Genomic DNA, 17,957 nt, shown 5'->3' with positions numbered 1-17,957 from the left:
TTTTTTCAAGAAATTGCGCCGCCTACTCCTTGCGTTCGTAAGTGCTTTTTCCGAGAGTGGGACTGCAATTTCGTGATTTTCCTAATTTATGGCGGTGTAGCAGGGTTTTCTCTCCATATGTCTTCCAAACGTAGGTCTGAGTGGGCCCTTGGAAACCTAGAGTTTCCTACGACGCTTCGCGGAAATGCTATTGTCGCCGAATTACTAAAAACTTCGAGTGTAAATATCTGGTCTTTATGCACTGTAAGAAATAAACTTGGCCTTCACAATTCAATAGCATAGGCGACACGTGAGTCGTAAATCCTCCTAACTGCATGTCTGAGAAAACGACTTTCTCCGACATATGCTAGCCGCTAATATAAATAAAATAAAATAAAAAACTAATAAAAAAGCTAATAAAAATAAATAAAGTGTACGTATATAAGCGTCGTCAAATTTACTATACAGCTTTATGAAAACATTTAATCATTGTCTCCTTTTCCTTTTCTAATATATTACTATTTTATTTACCGGTATTATATCGGATTCATACATCTACCGATTAACACATCTACCGACTTAACATCGTTATACCGGTATTCGCAATATTTCGGTTTCATCAACCCGGTATCGAATAGTAACCTAAAATACCGGTATCCGTAATACCGATTCGGTCTCTGATTTAAGACATTTTTTCTCAAATTATGCAATTATATTTGAAGTAAAAAAAAATAAAAAAGTAATAAATAATTATCTATATAATCAACTTTTCTAACTTTTCTATCGCAAAAAATAAATATTGTTAAAAGTTAGAAAATCTTACAGAACGACAGAAAAGAGTTCCCTCTTATTATTGATTGACGCTACACGAGTTTGTTGTGTGTGACATTTTCGGCCAATAGGTATCCTTATATTTAAGAACGTATTGAATTTATTCAAAACAACCAATCAGTTTCGCATTTCTTTCGCGAGATTTCTTTTCAATTCCCAACAGTATCTATGTTATCGACTAAGTATTGTACTGTTTTGCAATGAGGTTATGTAACAGAGGTGGAAACTTATTGTTAGAAAAATGCACCATAGAAAGCAACATTATTTATTTTAAAAAATTCATCGAGCGCGAATGATCTTTTTCATAATGCAACAGTTTTAGATATTTTCTCGGGCCTGGTTTTAGATATTTCCTTTCATTAGTCACAACCGTTCATGGACGAAATACAAAAACTTTTCTCGAGGTTGTTGGAACGTGCCAGAGAGAGGAGAGAGAGAGAGTTAAGCGTAAACTAAAAGAATAGCAGTCTCCATCAACCTAGTGAATAAGAAAGTACAACACCGTAATTTAAAGTAAGTTGTTATCTTTATATTTGTTTTATTACACATAATGTAATTACACATAATTCATTGCATCATAGTCATTGCATCATGCGAATTTTGCATAAAATATTGTCTATAGAATTATTTTTAAATTAACTCCTATTCGCGAATAATATTATAAATTAGTTTGATAAATTCTCATATGCTCGATCTATTATGTTATCAATATTTATGTCACAAATCTGTTGTGTATACAAAAAATATTTTTTATTTTCATAATTAGTAAAATTTTCACAATTTCTAATTTTTTAATTTTAATTGCTTCAAAATTGTAATATTAATGATTACTATTTCAATAATTATCTATAGTTATTTATATTTATTATTAAGCTTTGTTCGCTTAAAAAGTAGCAACCTTCTCCTCTCACATTTTTTTCTTTTACATTTCTTTTTCATTCATGAAGAAATTAACAAATGTGCGATAATTATCTAAAAAACGGATACCATTATCAATTTCAATGATTTTCAAATATATTGTAGAAATTAACATTTACATAACAATTAACATTTAACATAACAAAAATTCCCGGTATTAATACATTGAATGTTGCTCATATGTATGCATCTGTAATACATTTATAAGCATAACCGGTATATCAACTATCGCTCTTTACCTTTGTCACATCTTACAAATCTAAATAAATGACTTCTATGAAATCTTATTCGCAATTTCATATGCCAAAAGAGATCAGTTTGTTTGCGACATTACATTCCACACAATAAAACAAAAAATGACAATTTTTATTGAAGATAACTATTTTATACAAGTATTGCCGATCGCCTTACGGAATGACGACCGAATTAAAAATATTAACCCAAATCTGAACCTAATATATTGACGATATTCATTCTTGGATTATTAAATTATAACAGATATTTTTTACAACCCTTCATATGCAATTGTGCACGCAGCTTCTCGCCCAACTCTCAAAAAATAAGAGTTAAGTCTTTCTCACACGGAAATATTTGTATCGTGATATACATATGATGAATACCAAGTATACACGTAGTCAAATGGATGCGTTCATACAACGATTCTTGCGCAATTCAGTATCATGATAGTATGTATATCGATTTCGTGTATATCGAGAACTTTGGTCCCTGGCAATACTTTACGAAGTCAACAGTTAAGACATTAAGATAAACAAATTGACGCCGAAGTGTAGAACAACAAATACAGACTTGACCATTGTTTGAATAAAATATTTGGAAGGCAATTATTTAAATAATACAAAATTATATTTTGTATTGGCTTGATGTTATTTTAAAATAATCTTGCGTTAATTTATGTGAATAAAAGATGGTTTTTCTCGAAAATATTTGATTATTTAGCTATCAAATAAAATAATTTTTTACTTCATTATGTATTTTAAATTTATTCTTACAAATAATTTTCTAAATAGGTTCTAATTTTGCTGAGTAAACTACACTTTGTGCTGTGATTATTTGTTATTTTGTTTGGATAAAATAATTTAAATGGAAAATAATTTGCGAATAATTAATCAATATTAGTCCATTAATCCATTAATTAATTAATAGAAATAATTTATTGTTACAATGAAATTTTCCTAATCCTACATGAAGTCCAATAGATAACATTAAATACTGCCATGTTTTTTCTCTTCTGCCAAGCCCAAGATTCATTCTGCAAAAAGATCTGAGAGAAAGATACTTGTATCAGTGATATAAATATCTTCGTTTGAAAGAAGCCTAAAGTGCGTCAACATTTGTTACTATTGCATTACTATCACATACTTGGTGCTGTTACATACTTACTTACTATATACTTAGTGGTAACGAGGTCGATGCAGGATTTATTTTCAAATTTGTTTACTAATACGTACACACATAATTCGGCTGTAGTGCGGTATGACACATTCATCAAAATGAAACGAAATTTTGAAGGGAAGAGGGAAGATCTTCAATATAAAATTTTAATAATGAATCTTTATTAGTTTTTAAAATATTAATAAAAAACTTTGAGTACAATACATTGAATTAATTCCATTTTGTATAAACATGGCCAATGGTATATTAATTATCGGTGAATGTCTAAGAACTGTTTACGCAATATCGACTTCAATACTCCTATAGAGTGTATCATTTCAAATTTGATATCAACTTTCGGTACATACATTGAATTTTGTCTACATAGATGTTACTAACGTCTAATAAGATTTGCATGATCCATATTAGAATTAGATTGGATTATTTGTTATACTTATTTATTTATATATTTGTAACCGTCGTAAGACGATCACCAATTATCTATATATTATTGGTAAAATCCGTCGATGTTGGATTTTAAGATCAACATCTTATAGAAACTGAAAACAATATGGCTATTATGTCAACAGCTATTACAGTGACAACGATCGTATGACACTAATGCAGTGAAGATAGTTTGAATTTGTAATATTTGTATAGACAAGGCTCAATGTATTATACCTAAAGTTTTTTTATTAATATTTCAGAAATGAAGAAAGATCCGTCGTTAAAATTTTATATTCGGGGTCCTCTTTTCCTCTCCCTTCCTTTTCAAAATTTCTAATGAATGGATCATACCGCATTATATCTCTCATAATTCTTCAATTAATTCATCAAATTCCAATTGAACAAATGACAATTAAGGCTCGGCCTTGGTACACGAAGACTTCCAAACTTGTTCAAAAGAAATATTTCTTTTGGAGCTGACCACTTTATTGGCATTCATCGGAACGACCGAGTCAAATAATGACTCGCGATATATAGGGTGATTCATAAATCCATGACCTTGAGTGACCTTGAATGATCTTCATTATAGGTCATTGTATTCGTCTTGGAATTCTCTATCAGAAGGTAAGTAAAAAACCATATCGTTCCGCTTAAAAAAACAGAGTTGACCTTTATATCTCCTTGACGCCTCCACCTATAAAAAAAATTAGTAACATCAGATTATGAGCAACTCAATATCAAATAAGTCTGGACCGATACATTTTCTTCTATCTCTGAAAATAAGCGAGTTATTCAGGTGACCTGTTTTAAATGTCCGTACTAACTGTATGTGTCGTGTGCGTATGCGCGCGCGCGCGCGCGCGCGTGTGTGTGTGTGTGTGTGTGTGTGTGTGTGTAAGAAAAATGTATTAAAAATATCAAATTTCCAAAAATGTCCTAATAAAATGTTAGATAAAATTATGCAAAAAAGTGCTAATATTTCCATTTTTTTTTAAATTTTATTTGCCTATTTCCTTATGGTGTTTCACATCAGATTAGTTTTGAAGTAATGTATCTTATTTATTGCAGTAGATGCTCAGAATTATATTTTAACAACAATGTATAAGGTATGTATATATATATATATATCTGATATTTAATTTTTCAGGAAAAAAAAACAAAAATTATTTTCAATCTGAATAACAATTAAATATAATAAGCATTACTATTTATCGTTAGCACTTAATTATTATTATTATTATACTTATCCAATATAATACAACACATTACTTCAAAAAATCTTAATAAAAAATAAAATTTATATTTTGTAATACTTTTGTCAATTATCATTTTATTACTTTTTCGACAACAATTGAGATACGTGCCATGTTCAAATTATCACAATAATATATCACACAATTATCACAATAATTCTATCGAATTCAATATTGCAAATAAATTTTACCCAATTACCTAGAGAAATATAAAAAAATAAATTATTTTAAAATGTAAAATAATCCATGGAAAATAACACGTTCATCTTTTATTCTTAGTTTTCATTGATGCACTTCAAATAAAATATTGTTTAAAAAAGTTTATTTTGTTACGCTGGTAAAAATTGTTTTCTATCTTTTACGGATGTAAAAGTACAAGAACACATTCTTCTTTTGATATAATCTCGTTTTTAGGTTAATATGCAAAAATACGTGATTTAGGAAAAGAATGTAAAGAATAAGATATTCCACCTAGTTTATTCAAAGAATTGAAATGCGTGAATTAAGTATGAACAAGATTACTCGAGTGAACGTAAATTGATGAAATCAGGCAGTGTCGTGTGTACTCGCGCATTTTACTACGGTAATCAGTGCATAACCTCCGTCCGCACTGTTTAGAAATAAATTTTATAGCATTTCACATACCTTAGGAATATTCTAATTGAAATTAAATCTTAAATAGATGAAAGATAAAAAACTCGCTTCAGCAAATTCATAATTATACTGATATTTATTAACTTTTTGATTGAATGAAATATCAAATTATAATTAACAAGATAATATAAAATTTAAAATTGATGTATTTGAAGATATAAGAATTACAATTTAATTAGAATATTCATAATTATATAATTATAATTACTATGTAACTTATTTTGAACAAGAGTTGTAAGTTTTGTCACAACTTTTACTGCAGTATATCAGGATAAAATTTATAAGTTCTACGAAATAACTATATTTACCGAAAGTACAAAAATTATATTAACAATTAATACGATTTATATCATCATTACACCTCATAAAGATTATACAATTTACAAAATTGTAAATAAAAAAGTGTACATCTTGAAATCATTTTTATCATCCGTCTTCTTTTTACATTATACAACACTATAAATTAATTGTTTAGCGAAATAAATATACAAAATTATTGCAAATATTATTATTGTTTATTATTGTAATGACATACATTTTATCAGTTAATTATTTTTCTCACAGACACGGTATAGTACTATTTTGTATTTTTATTTTCTTTTCGTATTTTCTTTTTATTTCTTTTTTCAACATTTACTAAGTTAGATAAGTTATACCAATTTTCAAATATAATACGCATTCGCGTAAACTCTGCTTTGAAAGATGCTAGCAATAAGGAAATATTTTTATGTTCATTCGTAATTATCTATATTCATGAAGTTATAGTAATTAATTACAGAATTTAAAAAATCGTTAGTTGGAACATTATTTTCTTGTATTAATTTTTAGTATATAATTTATCCAATACTGTAATCACACAAATATAAAAACATATCTCTACTAAACCTTTTAATATTCTTTATGTTATATTTTTAAGTGCTTAATATCTCAAACAAATCACCTTGCAAACTGTTACTGTCTACAAAATTTTATCGCTAAAAAAGAAAAAGATATAAAAAGATATCATTTAACATAGTTTTTTATTATTAAAATTAACTTTTGAAACTCTAAGTTCAATTATTGAAATTACCTGTAAAAATTCTTTTCAATTTCATTATTTTTTTCAACAAAATTTTATCGATTTAAAGATCAAAATTAAGTAATTGATAAAATATTTAAATAAATACGTAATAAAAATCTTTAAGAAATCTTCAAGAAATAATTGACTTTTGACATTAAGAAAAAGTAAACATATTAATAAATTGTATAAGAAATGAAAAATATTACAGGTCAAAGTTTTAAAAATATATATTGTATAACTTTTAGAATCTAAAACATCTAAAACATGGGATATAATAGTATAATATTATATTTATTAGAACTCTTCAATAATATTTTGTGTCTAGAAAATCCAAAAATGAAATATACTTAATTTTATAAAATAAATTGCAATTATAAGCGATATTCCTGTCATGAAAATGTCAGGAAAAATTAAGCATTTAAATCAAGGATTTAAAATTGAAATATATTTATCATGGTTCAATATGTATGTTAACCTCAAATATCAAAACTATATGCAGTAGACTTTGTAATAAATAAATTGAATTTCTATAGCACAAATAACTTTCAAAATGTAAATAAATAAAATAAATATATTCGATATAATTAATCTATCTGTTATTTATATTTGCTTTCGTACATTATTAACGCGCATCCAGTTACATGCTCGATTTTGATTAATTTATTCGCAATATAAATCATGTTTCACTATATCTTTTCTGTTTGCTGAATATACATTAACTAATTAACTAATTAATTGAAAGGAATCCAACTACTTTCATCAAAGTAGGGCTACATAATTATTTGATAAAATATTATGAAATTTATTTTTATAATTTAGAATTTTATAAAATATTGTATGACATTATTATATAATCAAGAGTGCAATCGTATATAGTATAACATACAGTAGGCAATAAAAATATTTGTATATCGCTCTTTTTAAGTAAAAATAGTAATAGTAATTCGATGTATAAAATTTCAAATATTTTGATCCAATTATATAAAAAATTGCTTTCTATTTAATGAAATCTAGAAACTAACCATCAAATGTTTAATTCATGAACACTTCTTATATTTCATTCTAGTCCGATGATCTGTGATCTATACAGAATCCCTGAAAAAATAAATAATATCAATTTTATCAAATAAAATTAGAATCAAACAAATATTTCAAACAACAAAAATATTGAAAAAATTTTAAAAATTTATAATTTTATTGAATAATTTGAATAATTTTATAACTTTATTGCACTCAGTTTCCACTGTTTTCGTTTTCTATATTAGTTAAATAAGTATTTATGTTTATAATATACAGGGTCTTAAATTTTTTTTGTCAAATAACTAGTATATATATTCTATGAGTATGTATAAAAATAAACTGTCATATAAGAATAATGTTTTACTGTACTAATTATTACATTGATTATTACAGTTTAATGGTGATCCACAAAATTATTAAATAACACGTTATCGAATTTTAATTCACAACATTACAGATAATTTATCAGACACATCATATAAATCAAAAATTAATGTAAGAACTTTAGTTACTTTTACATGCTAATTGTAAGATTGATTGAAATATCTGCTAAAATTACAGAAAATTAATAAATAATTAATTTAATTTTCCATAATATTAATATATTAATATAGATATATATTAATGAAAATTAATATTATTATTATATTATTATAATTATTAAATGTAGAATATATTAATTTAATATATTAACTTCCATGTATAGTCTGATATACACACGATAATATAATACCCTTTCTTGACTGTACAAAGATATAGAAAAAATATAGAATAATGAAATGTTGTTTACAAGACAACGGAGAAACAATCAGAATAAATCGAAGAAATTAGCGACAGTTAGCAAACTGAGTTTCGCAATAATCTGTTTATGATAATCTGGACATACAAATTTAATCATGCATTGCAACTGGCAGCGTGTAAGCTTATTTACATTTCCATCTTATTATTCAAATCATATTTGACAAACTGCGCTACCGTTCCGACAGTATGTATTATTCTCATTGATATAATAGTTCCGTAGGAATTATTGATCAAATCGAAACGCTATATTAAAAGTTACATCGTTTCTATTTCCCGAAATATAAAAATTATTGCTTCTCAATTCTATACTAGTGTCACTAGATCACCGATAACCGATCGTAAAATAAAGATTTAAAATATTATGCCATTCTTTCATCTAACAAAGATCATAATATTAATATTTTATCATAATATTAATATCATATTAATATGATAATTAATATCAATATTTTTTCACCTAAAGACCATTTTATTATTAGCTAAATACAAATACAAACATTAATATACAAAATTAAACATTTTAATTCAAATTGTCTAATTTAATTAATTATGTAATTCGCTAAATACAAATACAAACATTAACAAATACAAAATTAAATATTTTAATTCAAATTGTCTAATTTAATTAATTATGTAATTCAAATTATTTATAGCTCAATTATATATCAATTGAGAATTAGATATAAAGTTGCAATAAATATAAAATATACTATATTTTAGAAACAAATGTACAATGATAAAAAGTTTGATTATTAAAAAAATAAATATATTATTATTTATTAATACAGATTTTCTCGGAAATCATAATGCATATTGGTTAATCTTTTTTTTTTTTTTAAACTCAATCGTACCAAAATACTTAATGTGTATAATAGAATATTTAATTAACTTGTTAAAAAAAAAATAAAACTATAATAAAATAAACGCATGTTTTAATTTCTACACATTTCTATTCAAATTATTGTTATTCACGTGCATTCAAATCGTGTTGAGTGATTATCACATTTACTACTTTCCTTTCAAATAAGAATATTTAAATAACAAAACATGCGTGTATATAACACAATTTCACATGCATTACCAACTTCTTTGGATGTCATGTTGTATTTTTAAATCAGTTGTTCTAATTGCAAATTTAGTTTTTTACCTATATTGCAGATCGCAATGATTTCGTTTTGTACAAAACGATAAAAAATTTAACAATTAAATTTTTGTAGAAAAAGATATTAATTAATATTGATCAAATTTTGTAAGTGAACTATAAGCATAAAATTATATTCATTCAATATTTCAAAATATTTTCGAAAAACTTTTACAATGTTTTATTTATAAATTATTGATAAATATATAAAAATTATTTAACCGTTTATATTACATCATTATAATACACTTACATTCAATTTCACATATATTATAAAAAATTACAAGTTTCATTATTAACAATTTATTAAGATGTAAATTGTAAGATGTAAATTCTGATATTCCAAAATAATTTTTGTGAACACATAACACATTCAATTCTGACTTCAAAGCAACCGAACAAATCTCTAACTGATTTCAACAGTAATATCTCTTATGACAGCAAACAAAAGCATTACAATTTAATTTCCTTTAATTTACCAACAAGTAGGAAAATATAGGCATAAATTATGGGTAATCATATATACATAATATAGATTGATTAATTAAACATTAGCAGATAAATATTGTTTTAAATTAACTAAAATTAATATCTCACATATAAATATTTTACATTTAAATTACCTTCATTCTTCTTTAAATTTAAAACAATTTATTAGAATTGAAAAAAAAGAATACAAAATACATAATTTATAATTCGAAAAAACTGTAAATAAAATTAAATAGTAATAGAAAAATTTGCATGTCTTTAAACATTAAAATACATTATTATAGGTATTTTTTATAAATTTGGAAATTTAACAGTAATAAAATCTATATATGAACGTTATATATCTTTCATATTTGGGAAAAAATGCATATGTTTTTAAGTGAATTTTTTAATTAAAATATTTCCATTTAAATAAAAGTTACCATTGATTTTATTGAAAAGACTTGCGTAGTCTTAATAATTTTAGAAACAAAGAATTTGAAACTTTTTGATAGAATAAAATATTCGTAATATTAAAAGTCTAAAGTTATCTCAGGGCTGTGTTTATTATTTCAGTGCTTATAAAACATTTATTTTGTTAAAAAAACATGTTGATCTGTCTAATACTATAAAATTATAATAATTTCATGCAACGGAAAAGCCTAATGACTTAAAAAGAATGCTGAATTTTCACGCGTACATAAGTACACCACACCGCTGTGATTTTTCGCGCTCACCTTCTCTATTTTCCTCCCCCAGAACAGCATCCTCGTTATGCTCCAGATCCTCCCTTTGCTCCTTACCGCTAGCCATACAGAAAATCTGAAGTGGTAATAAACCAACACGTCTCGAGTTTCCCAGTCAGTCGGTTCTCGCCTTGCCGAAGATCAGTTGAACGAAACTGATTTCTTTGATTCCACGGGAAGATGCTCTCCGGACGTAAACGGAAAAAATGGACATTTTATCACGAATACTAGGACACACGACGGTTGCTTTTATTTTCCATCAATGTAAGAAAAATTTTTACCATTTCCTTTTTTTTTTTTTTTTTTTTGAAAAAAAACCGTATTTATTTATGTGGTTATTTCATTTCATTTAATTCTTTTTCATTTAATCGTGTTATTTCTAATTATTATTTCTAATCAATCTTATCGAATTTTTAAATGAAAATAACAAATTACCAAAAGACAAACTAATTTTTATTGTCATTGATTGTTGTATAGAAATCCGAATAATTTCAACACTTCAGAAATAAATTTCATTGTATGATGGAGAATACTTCATAAACATGAATAAGTTTAGAATAGTTGACCATTTTAAAATTTACGGCATGAATTGAACTATATATTATTTTTATGGATTTGAACATTTAATTTTGATATCGAGAGCAACGTAGAAAATTTCAATGCTGCTTAAAAATTCTATTTTTTTAAATGAATTTTAATGAATAGGAATAAGCGTACTATAACTTTATTTGAAGTAATGGGCTTTTAATTACCGATAATTTGCACATGGAGATATTACCATTTAAAAATATTTAGAAATTTGCTTCTATAACATAACGTAAATTTAATCATAAAATTACAGATTATTTTAATCATTATTTGTCATTAATTTGATAACACGTTTTGATAAAACTCACATATTATTATAACAAATCTATTAACTACTATTTATGTATATTTATCCGAACTTGAACATAAATCGTCAAAATATGAATGATAGTAACAAGAAATATCCAAAAATTTTTATAGATTTCCTAGATTGAACAATATTCTGCTGACATAAAAAGAGATTTGATATGATGCTCTTATTCTTTTATTTAATACATTTTTTTAAATACAGTGAGACCTCGAATTAATTAATGTCTGATCTGAAGAAACCAATGTGTGATCTGAGAAAAAACAATCAAAAACTTCTTGTATTTAAAATAAGATTTTTAATCTTTTTCTATAGTGTAATTATAAATACGTATTTAAGTATATATAAATTTAATATAATATTAATATATATACGTATCTTTTATTTATTTTGTCAATTTTATTTATTTTGTATATCTTATCACACAAACTTTTAATTATTATTATTAAATTTTATTGTAACATTATTGTTACAATAATAAATCCATCTGTTAATCCATCTTACATTAAATTATCCTACATCAAAATCAATATTCAGCCAACCAATAAATATTCATTTAATGCAGTGAATAATCAACAAATTAATAAAGAAAAGATTTTATAGGATAGGAGAAAAATATAATAGATACAAACTTAAATATGAATTTTATCATCAAACATAAGACTACTGATAACAGAAATCCTAATTGATTAAGTAAATAATCACGTTCTAGTTAATATATTACATTATTATGTATTGTATTGTTTATTATTTATTGTATTACTATGAGTTTCTATTATATTATCGTTATTGTTACAAATATTATGCATATTGTAAAAATAATCTCAATATCATTAATTATATATAAGTATACATATACATATATATATATATATTGAATTATGTCTGTTATTACATTATAAATTTTCTTTAGTATTGAACTTTTATTATATTTATTATATAATATACTTATTATTAGATTGAGATTTTTTACATATTTATTAAGAATTTATTGTAACATATGTTCTATGTCCTTTATTTAAAATTTAAATTTATATAACATTCTTTGTCTACTTATTATACTTGTATATATTAAACGTTTCATCTTAGAATAGAACTTTATGAATATTTGTATTTCAAAATTTCATTAATAGAATTTATAATGTTGATTAATTTTTAAGATGACAATTAGTAAAGTTATAATTATTGTACATATATTATATATAGAATCAATTCCATAAACTGTGTGGAAATCTTAATAAATTAGTACAAAAGTAAAAAGTAAAGTAAAAGATTGAACTATTAATTTTATTAAAATAGAATTAAAATGAAATTTAAATTATAAAATTGAAATTCTTTATTTGTTACAGCTAATTTCGAGATGAATGTGGCGTTGATACTACAGGTTTTTGTTGTATTATTTCTCTCAGAGTTCATGATAATAAATGTGGGTGCGATTTTTTTCTCATCCTTATTATCACTGCCGATCTTTCCATCAACAACAACTAAACAAAAGCCACATATCATCATTATTCTTGCTGATGATATGGTAAGTATATATACGTAAGTTGATAGATAAGAGAATTGATATAGAATGCTTGTAAAATATTTTATTAAATAAAAAGCTAATGTTTTAACACATTGCATTATAGTATTTTGCAAATTATATGTTATTAATGTTCAAATGCTGTGATTTAGGAATTATTGCAATAAAACTATCCTTATTTTTTATTTATTGTATAATTATAATAATGAAAAATGTATTTAAATTGTTTTTGTATTTAAATTCATTCATTTTATCATTGTTTAACAATATTTCATTTTATGGAGAATTTATTGTTATCTCTTTCATTAGAAAAAATTAATTCATTAATCAATTAATTAAATATTCAAGATAGTAAAGAAGAATGAGCATTATTTATTTTCGGTCATGTATGAATAGTACATAATGTTATGATCTCCCATGTAGGATGATACTTTTTTTGTTTTCTTTTTTTAACATTTTTATTCATATTAATGGATTATAAGAATAAATTATTAACCAAAATCTAGTTATATACAAGTTCTAATATATATATCGAGAATTTTGAGAATTCAAATAACTGTAAGCAACTAAAGTTATTATGTTATAACCATAAACAATTATTGACAACAAAAGTCGCGCATATTAAATAAATAATAGTACCAGTAAAATCACACATGCATGATATTCAAGTATTAAATTGAAAAAACACATAAAGAAAGAAAACACGTTTTCAATAAAAATTCAATAAAAACTGTTTTAATTAATTAACAGTTTCTATTAAAAAAAACTCATATTCTCTAAAATTTTTCGACTTTTGAATATAAATATATTTGAATATATAAAAACGATAAGGTAAAAGATATACATGGTATATTTGAAAAGTTTGAAGATGCTATGTATAAAACGCGATAGATTATAATTTAGGATCTTGAGCTTGGAGAAAGAATTATATAATACATAAACAATGGATGATGCTCCATGTTCCTGGTGAACTCAAAAATATACAGTTTTATTTAAAAAAGACAAAGATTACCTTGAAATTTCGGAAACATGATCATCTGGACAAGATTTGTGACCACCATAAGATGTCTTCCTTGAAACAATATATATAAGTTTTATTTGAAGCATTTTTTTCTATAGCGAATAGTCAGCTTCATATGGGACACTTTGCGTATGTATATATATATATATATAATTGCTCATTATTATTTATTACTTATTTTATATATATATATATATATTTTTTTATCGAAATCCATTTATTTTTAAACCATTCATAAAACTGTATTTCCAAAAGCTATCTGAATCATTTATAATGTTTCCGAGGCACTTTTTCCAAGTTTGAGACAACAAAATTTGATGCATGCTTTTTATTCCGTCACGATTAAAAATCGCTAAAAACACGAAATACTGTTCTCGTATATAAGCAACAACTCAATTACAAAAAATGCATGGCTGATGCCATTTGGTGGATCCATTGTTTCATTAGATTGATTAGATAATTTCCTCTCTAAACCCAAGATCCTAAAATATCATCTATCGCTCTTTCCAATAAAGGCCTCCAAACTTTTTGAACACAGCTTGTATATATAAAAACAATAGTTAAGATGGTTTTTTATAATGAATAATTTAATATTAAGAATTTTTGCAAATATAAAATATACAATATTAATTAATATTAATAATTCAATAGTTAAGATGTTTTTTTATAATGAATAATTTAATATTAAGAATTTTTGTAAATATAAAATATACAATATTAATTAATATTAATAATTCACTATATAATAAAAGATTTAATTACAGAAAATACAAAAAAATAAATATAAAAAGAAAAATATTCTAAAAATAAAAGCATAAATGTAAAAAAATATAAAATAACGGATTTCAGATTTTTTGTTGTTGTACATAAAATTACATAAAATTAATTAGTTTCGTATTGACATTGATTTTTATTGATAAAAAACATGTAAGTATACGTATTTATTTTTACTATTTTAATTATAGTCATCTATTGATAGTTCTAACATTATAAAAAAGTAAGATATACTAAAAATAAAAGATAATAATAATACTCATCTCCCCGATGATTTCAAAGTTGCAAGTTTGAAAGATATTTATTTAAAACCACTGCATAGGGATGGAACGATGTAAGCTTTCACGGATCGGATCAAATCCCTACACCGAACATCGACGCCCTTGCATACAATGGCATTATCTTAAATAATCATTACGTTCCCGCATTGTGCACGCCAAGCAGATCCTCTTTAATGACTGGAAAAAATCCGATTCATCTGGGTATGCAACACTCTGTTCTCTACCCAGCCGAACCACGAGGGCTTCCTCTAAGCGAAAAACTATTACCCGAGGTAGGTTTCTGCACGAATTACGTTACGTGAGTTTCCTTTACTTTTATCTTCATAATAAAATGCATTTAATATAATGTATTTACATTATAATAATTGTTAACAAAACATCGAAAATTTGAAAAATTTCAAAATACTTAATTATACTTATTTAAAATATTTCTTAAAAATTACAAATAAATTCTTTTTTACAAATTTTCCGTAACATTAAAAAAAATCACATTTAAAATTTAAAAATTTTCCAAATTTTTTAAACTAATTTTTCAATTTTTTGATGTACCATGCAGATATAATCCAACAATCTTGCATTGTCAGTGTCCAATGATTTTTATACTTCTTAATTAAATTTGTAGATTAATTAGTAAAAATGTATTTAATTATATTGTAATTTCGAATAAATACTTTTTGCAATAAGAATATCTTAAATCGCAAATAACTATAATAAAAAACTATTTTTAGAATAGATTTTTTCCACGTTGTCAATGTTATATTGTATATGGCACAATGTTATATTATATATGTACATACATAAATGTTCATACTGCATTTAATTTTCTTTTTAACGAAGATTACGTATATTAATCGATTACGTATTATAAATATTAAGAAACAAAGATTGAAAATTAGGTTTAATAAAAGAAGAAAATTATTTATAACTTCAAAATTATTTATAAAATTATAATTATTTATTACGGTACATTAAATGAAAAAGTGATCCAAGTATATTTTTTCCAAACATGAGATAAATATAGGAAATAATGCATAATGAGCAACATAATATGATTTATAGAATTTTACTCTAAACAAATCTCTAAATCTTTACGAGTACATAAAATAATGTATTTTAATTTTTAAAAACATGTCAATCTTTTTATTAAAATTTAACTTATCTAACTGATTTTCTAATTATTAAAAAATTGTATATATTACTGAAGTTACTAGTAAATAAATATTTCTCATGAAAAATAAAATTCAATAAAAAAATCATACTTCTAGTATATGCATTTCACATGCTATGGTTTTGTATAAATTCTTTCTTATTGCCGTTAATATTAAGGATGAACGTAATAGAAACTTTTTAAATAATTAAATCTAATGTAAAAAATTTTCTAATATTTCGAATTTTCAATTCGAATATTTCAATTTTCTTCTTAACATGAAATATTCATTCAGTTTTACATAATTTTTTTTTCTAATGAAAGCTTCGAACATCAGTACATTAATGATAAGTACTGATATAATACTAATAACTCCACGATTCTTTTACCTTTTAAAATAGCTCTCCAATTGTTTTTATCAATTCAAAACTCAATATAAATGAACATATATTAGACATGTATAGACTTTTTGTTAGCTCATTATTACCATCTTTTGATGCAACAATCTTACTAGTATTATATGAAACAAAATTGAATCGACAAATATTTCTTGTTACAAGCAAATAATATTTATCTGAAAAATTATTTTGATTAGCATTATTTGTGCAAAATATCTTTTTGACTGTAAACAGCAATGTTGAGAACAAAAATTATTATCTATTAGTTTAATTATACTCTATTCTATTATAAAGCCTTAAAATTGTAACTGAATAAAAAATTTATTTGCTTTCTATCCAAATCAATCTTTATTTCAGTACTTGAAAGAAATAGGCTATAGAACACATGCTGTGGGAAAGTGGCATCTAGGATATTTCAGAAAAGAATACACGCCAACGTATCGTGGATTTGAATCACATTTTGGTTATTGGAACGGTCTTCAGGATTATTACACGCATATTACACAGGAACTAGTAAGTATACTTAAAAATCAATTTCATAACAATTAGACTTTCCAAATTTTATATCATTCATTATGTTCTGATTAACATCATATTTTCGAATAAAATACAAAGAATACAAACATTACAATATAAATCAGCTTTGTATAATAAATATTTTACAGGACCCGCAATATAGCGAGTATAAAGGCTTTGACATGAGACGGAATCTTACAGTAGCATGGGACACCGCAGGAAAATATGCTACAGATATATTTACAAATGAAGCTGTACGGCTAATCAACGATCATGATACTAGTCGTCCAATGTTTTTATACCTAGCTCATCTAGCGCCGCATAAAGGAAATGAAGATCAACTATTGCGAGCACCAGACGAAGAGATCGCTAAATTTTCATATATTCTCAATCTGGAAAGAAGGATTCAAGCAGGCAAGTATTATCTTTTTGCTCAAAAAATTATCTGTTTTATTCTGCTTTGATATTTAACATGTCAATTAAAAAAATTTATAATATCGATATTACGCGATAATCGTGACAAATTTACAAAATCTAATATAAGACATTATATTATATATAAAAAAATAATAAAACTTTGCTCTCTGATATATTTCTTGTACATTTAGCATTTAAAAGCTATATTAGAACTAAAATACAACAGAACGTATATTTACTATTTTCATTTCGCTTAAACACTCTATTATTTAC

At 24.5% G+C, this 17,957-nt stretch overlaps 1 protein-coding gene across 2 annotated transcripts; it reads left to right on the top strand.

Moving 5' to 3' along the window:
- Positions 1-1,042: 1,042 nt before the first annotated feature.
- Positions 1,043-17,746, top strand: LOC122529279 (arylsulfatase B-like). 2 transcript variants are annotated; one of them, XM_043655236.1, is made up of 5 exons: positions 1,043-1,323; positions 12,955-13,133; positions 15,248-15,478; positions 17,109-17,264; positions 17,417-17,746. In XM_043655236.1, exons 2-5 carry the CDS (start codon positions 12,966-12,968, stop codon positions 17,729-17,731), a joined length of 870 nt encoding a protein of 289 aa, XP_043511171.1. In that variant the 5' UTR covers positions 1,043-1,323; positions 12,955-12,965; the 3' UTR covers positions 17,732-17,746. The 2 variants fall into 2 exon arrangements, with proteins under 2 accessions (XP_043511171.1, XP_043511170.1); XM_043655235.1 differs by lacking the exon at positions 1,043-1,323 and adding an exon at positions 10,777-10,974.
- Positions 17,747-17,957: the final 211 nt, after the last annotated feature.

Source organism: Frieseomelitta varia, unplaced genomic scaffold (genome assembly GCF_011392965.1).
Source record: "Frieseomelitta varia isolate USP_RPSP 00005682 unplaced genomic scaffold, Fvar_1.2 scaffold_282, whole genome shotgun sequence".
Classification (NCBI taxonomy): domain Eukaryota; kingdom Metazoa; phylum Arthropoda; class Insecta; order Hymenoptera; family Apidae; genus Frieseomelitta; species Frieseomelitta varia.
This window is presented reverse-complemented; position numbering and strand designations above follow the sequence as displayed.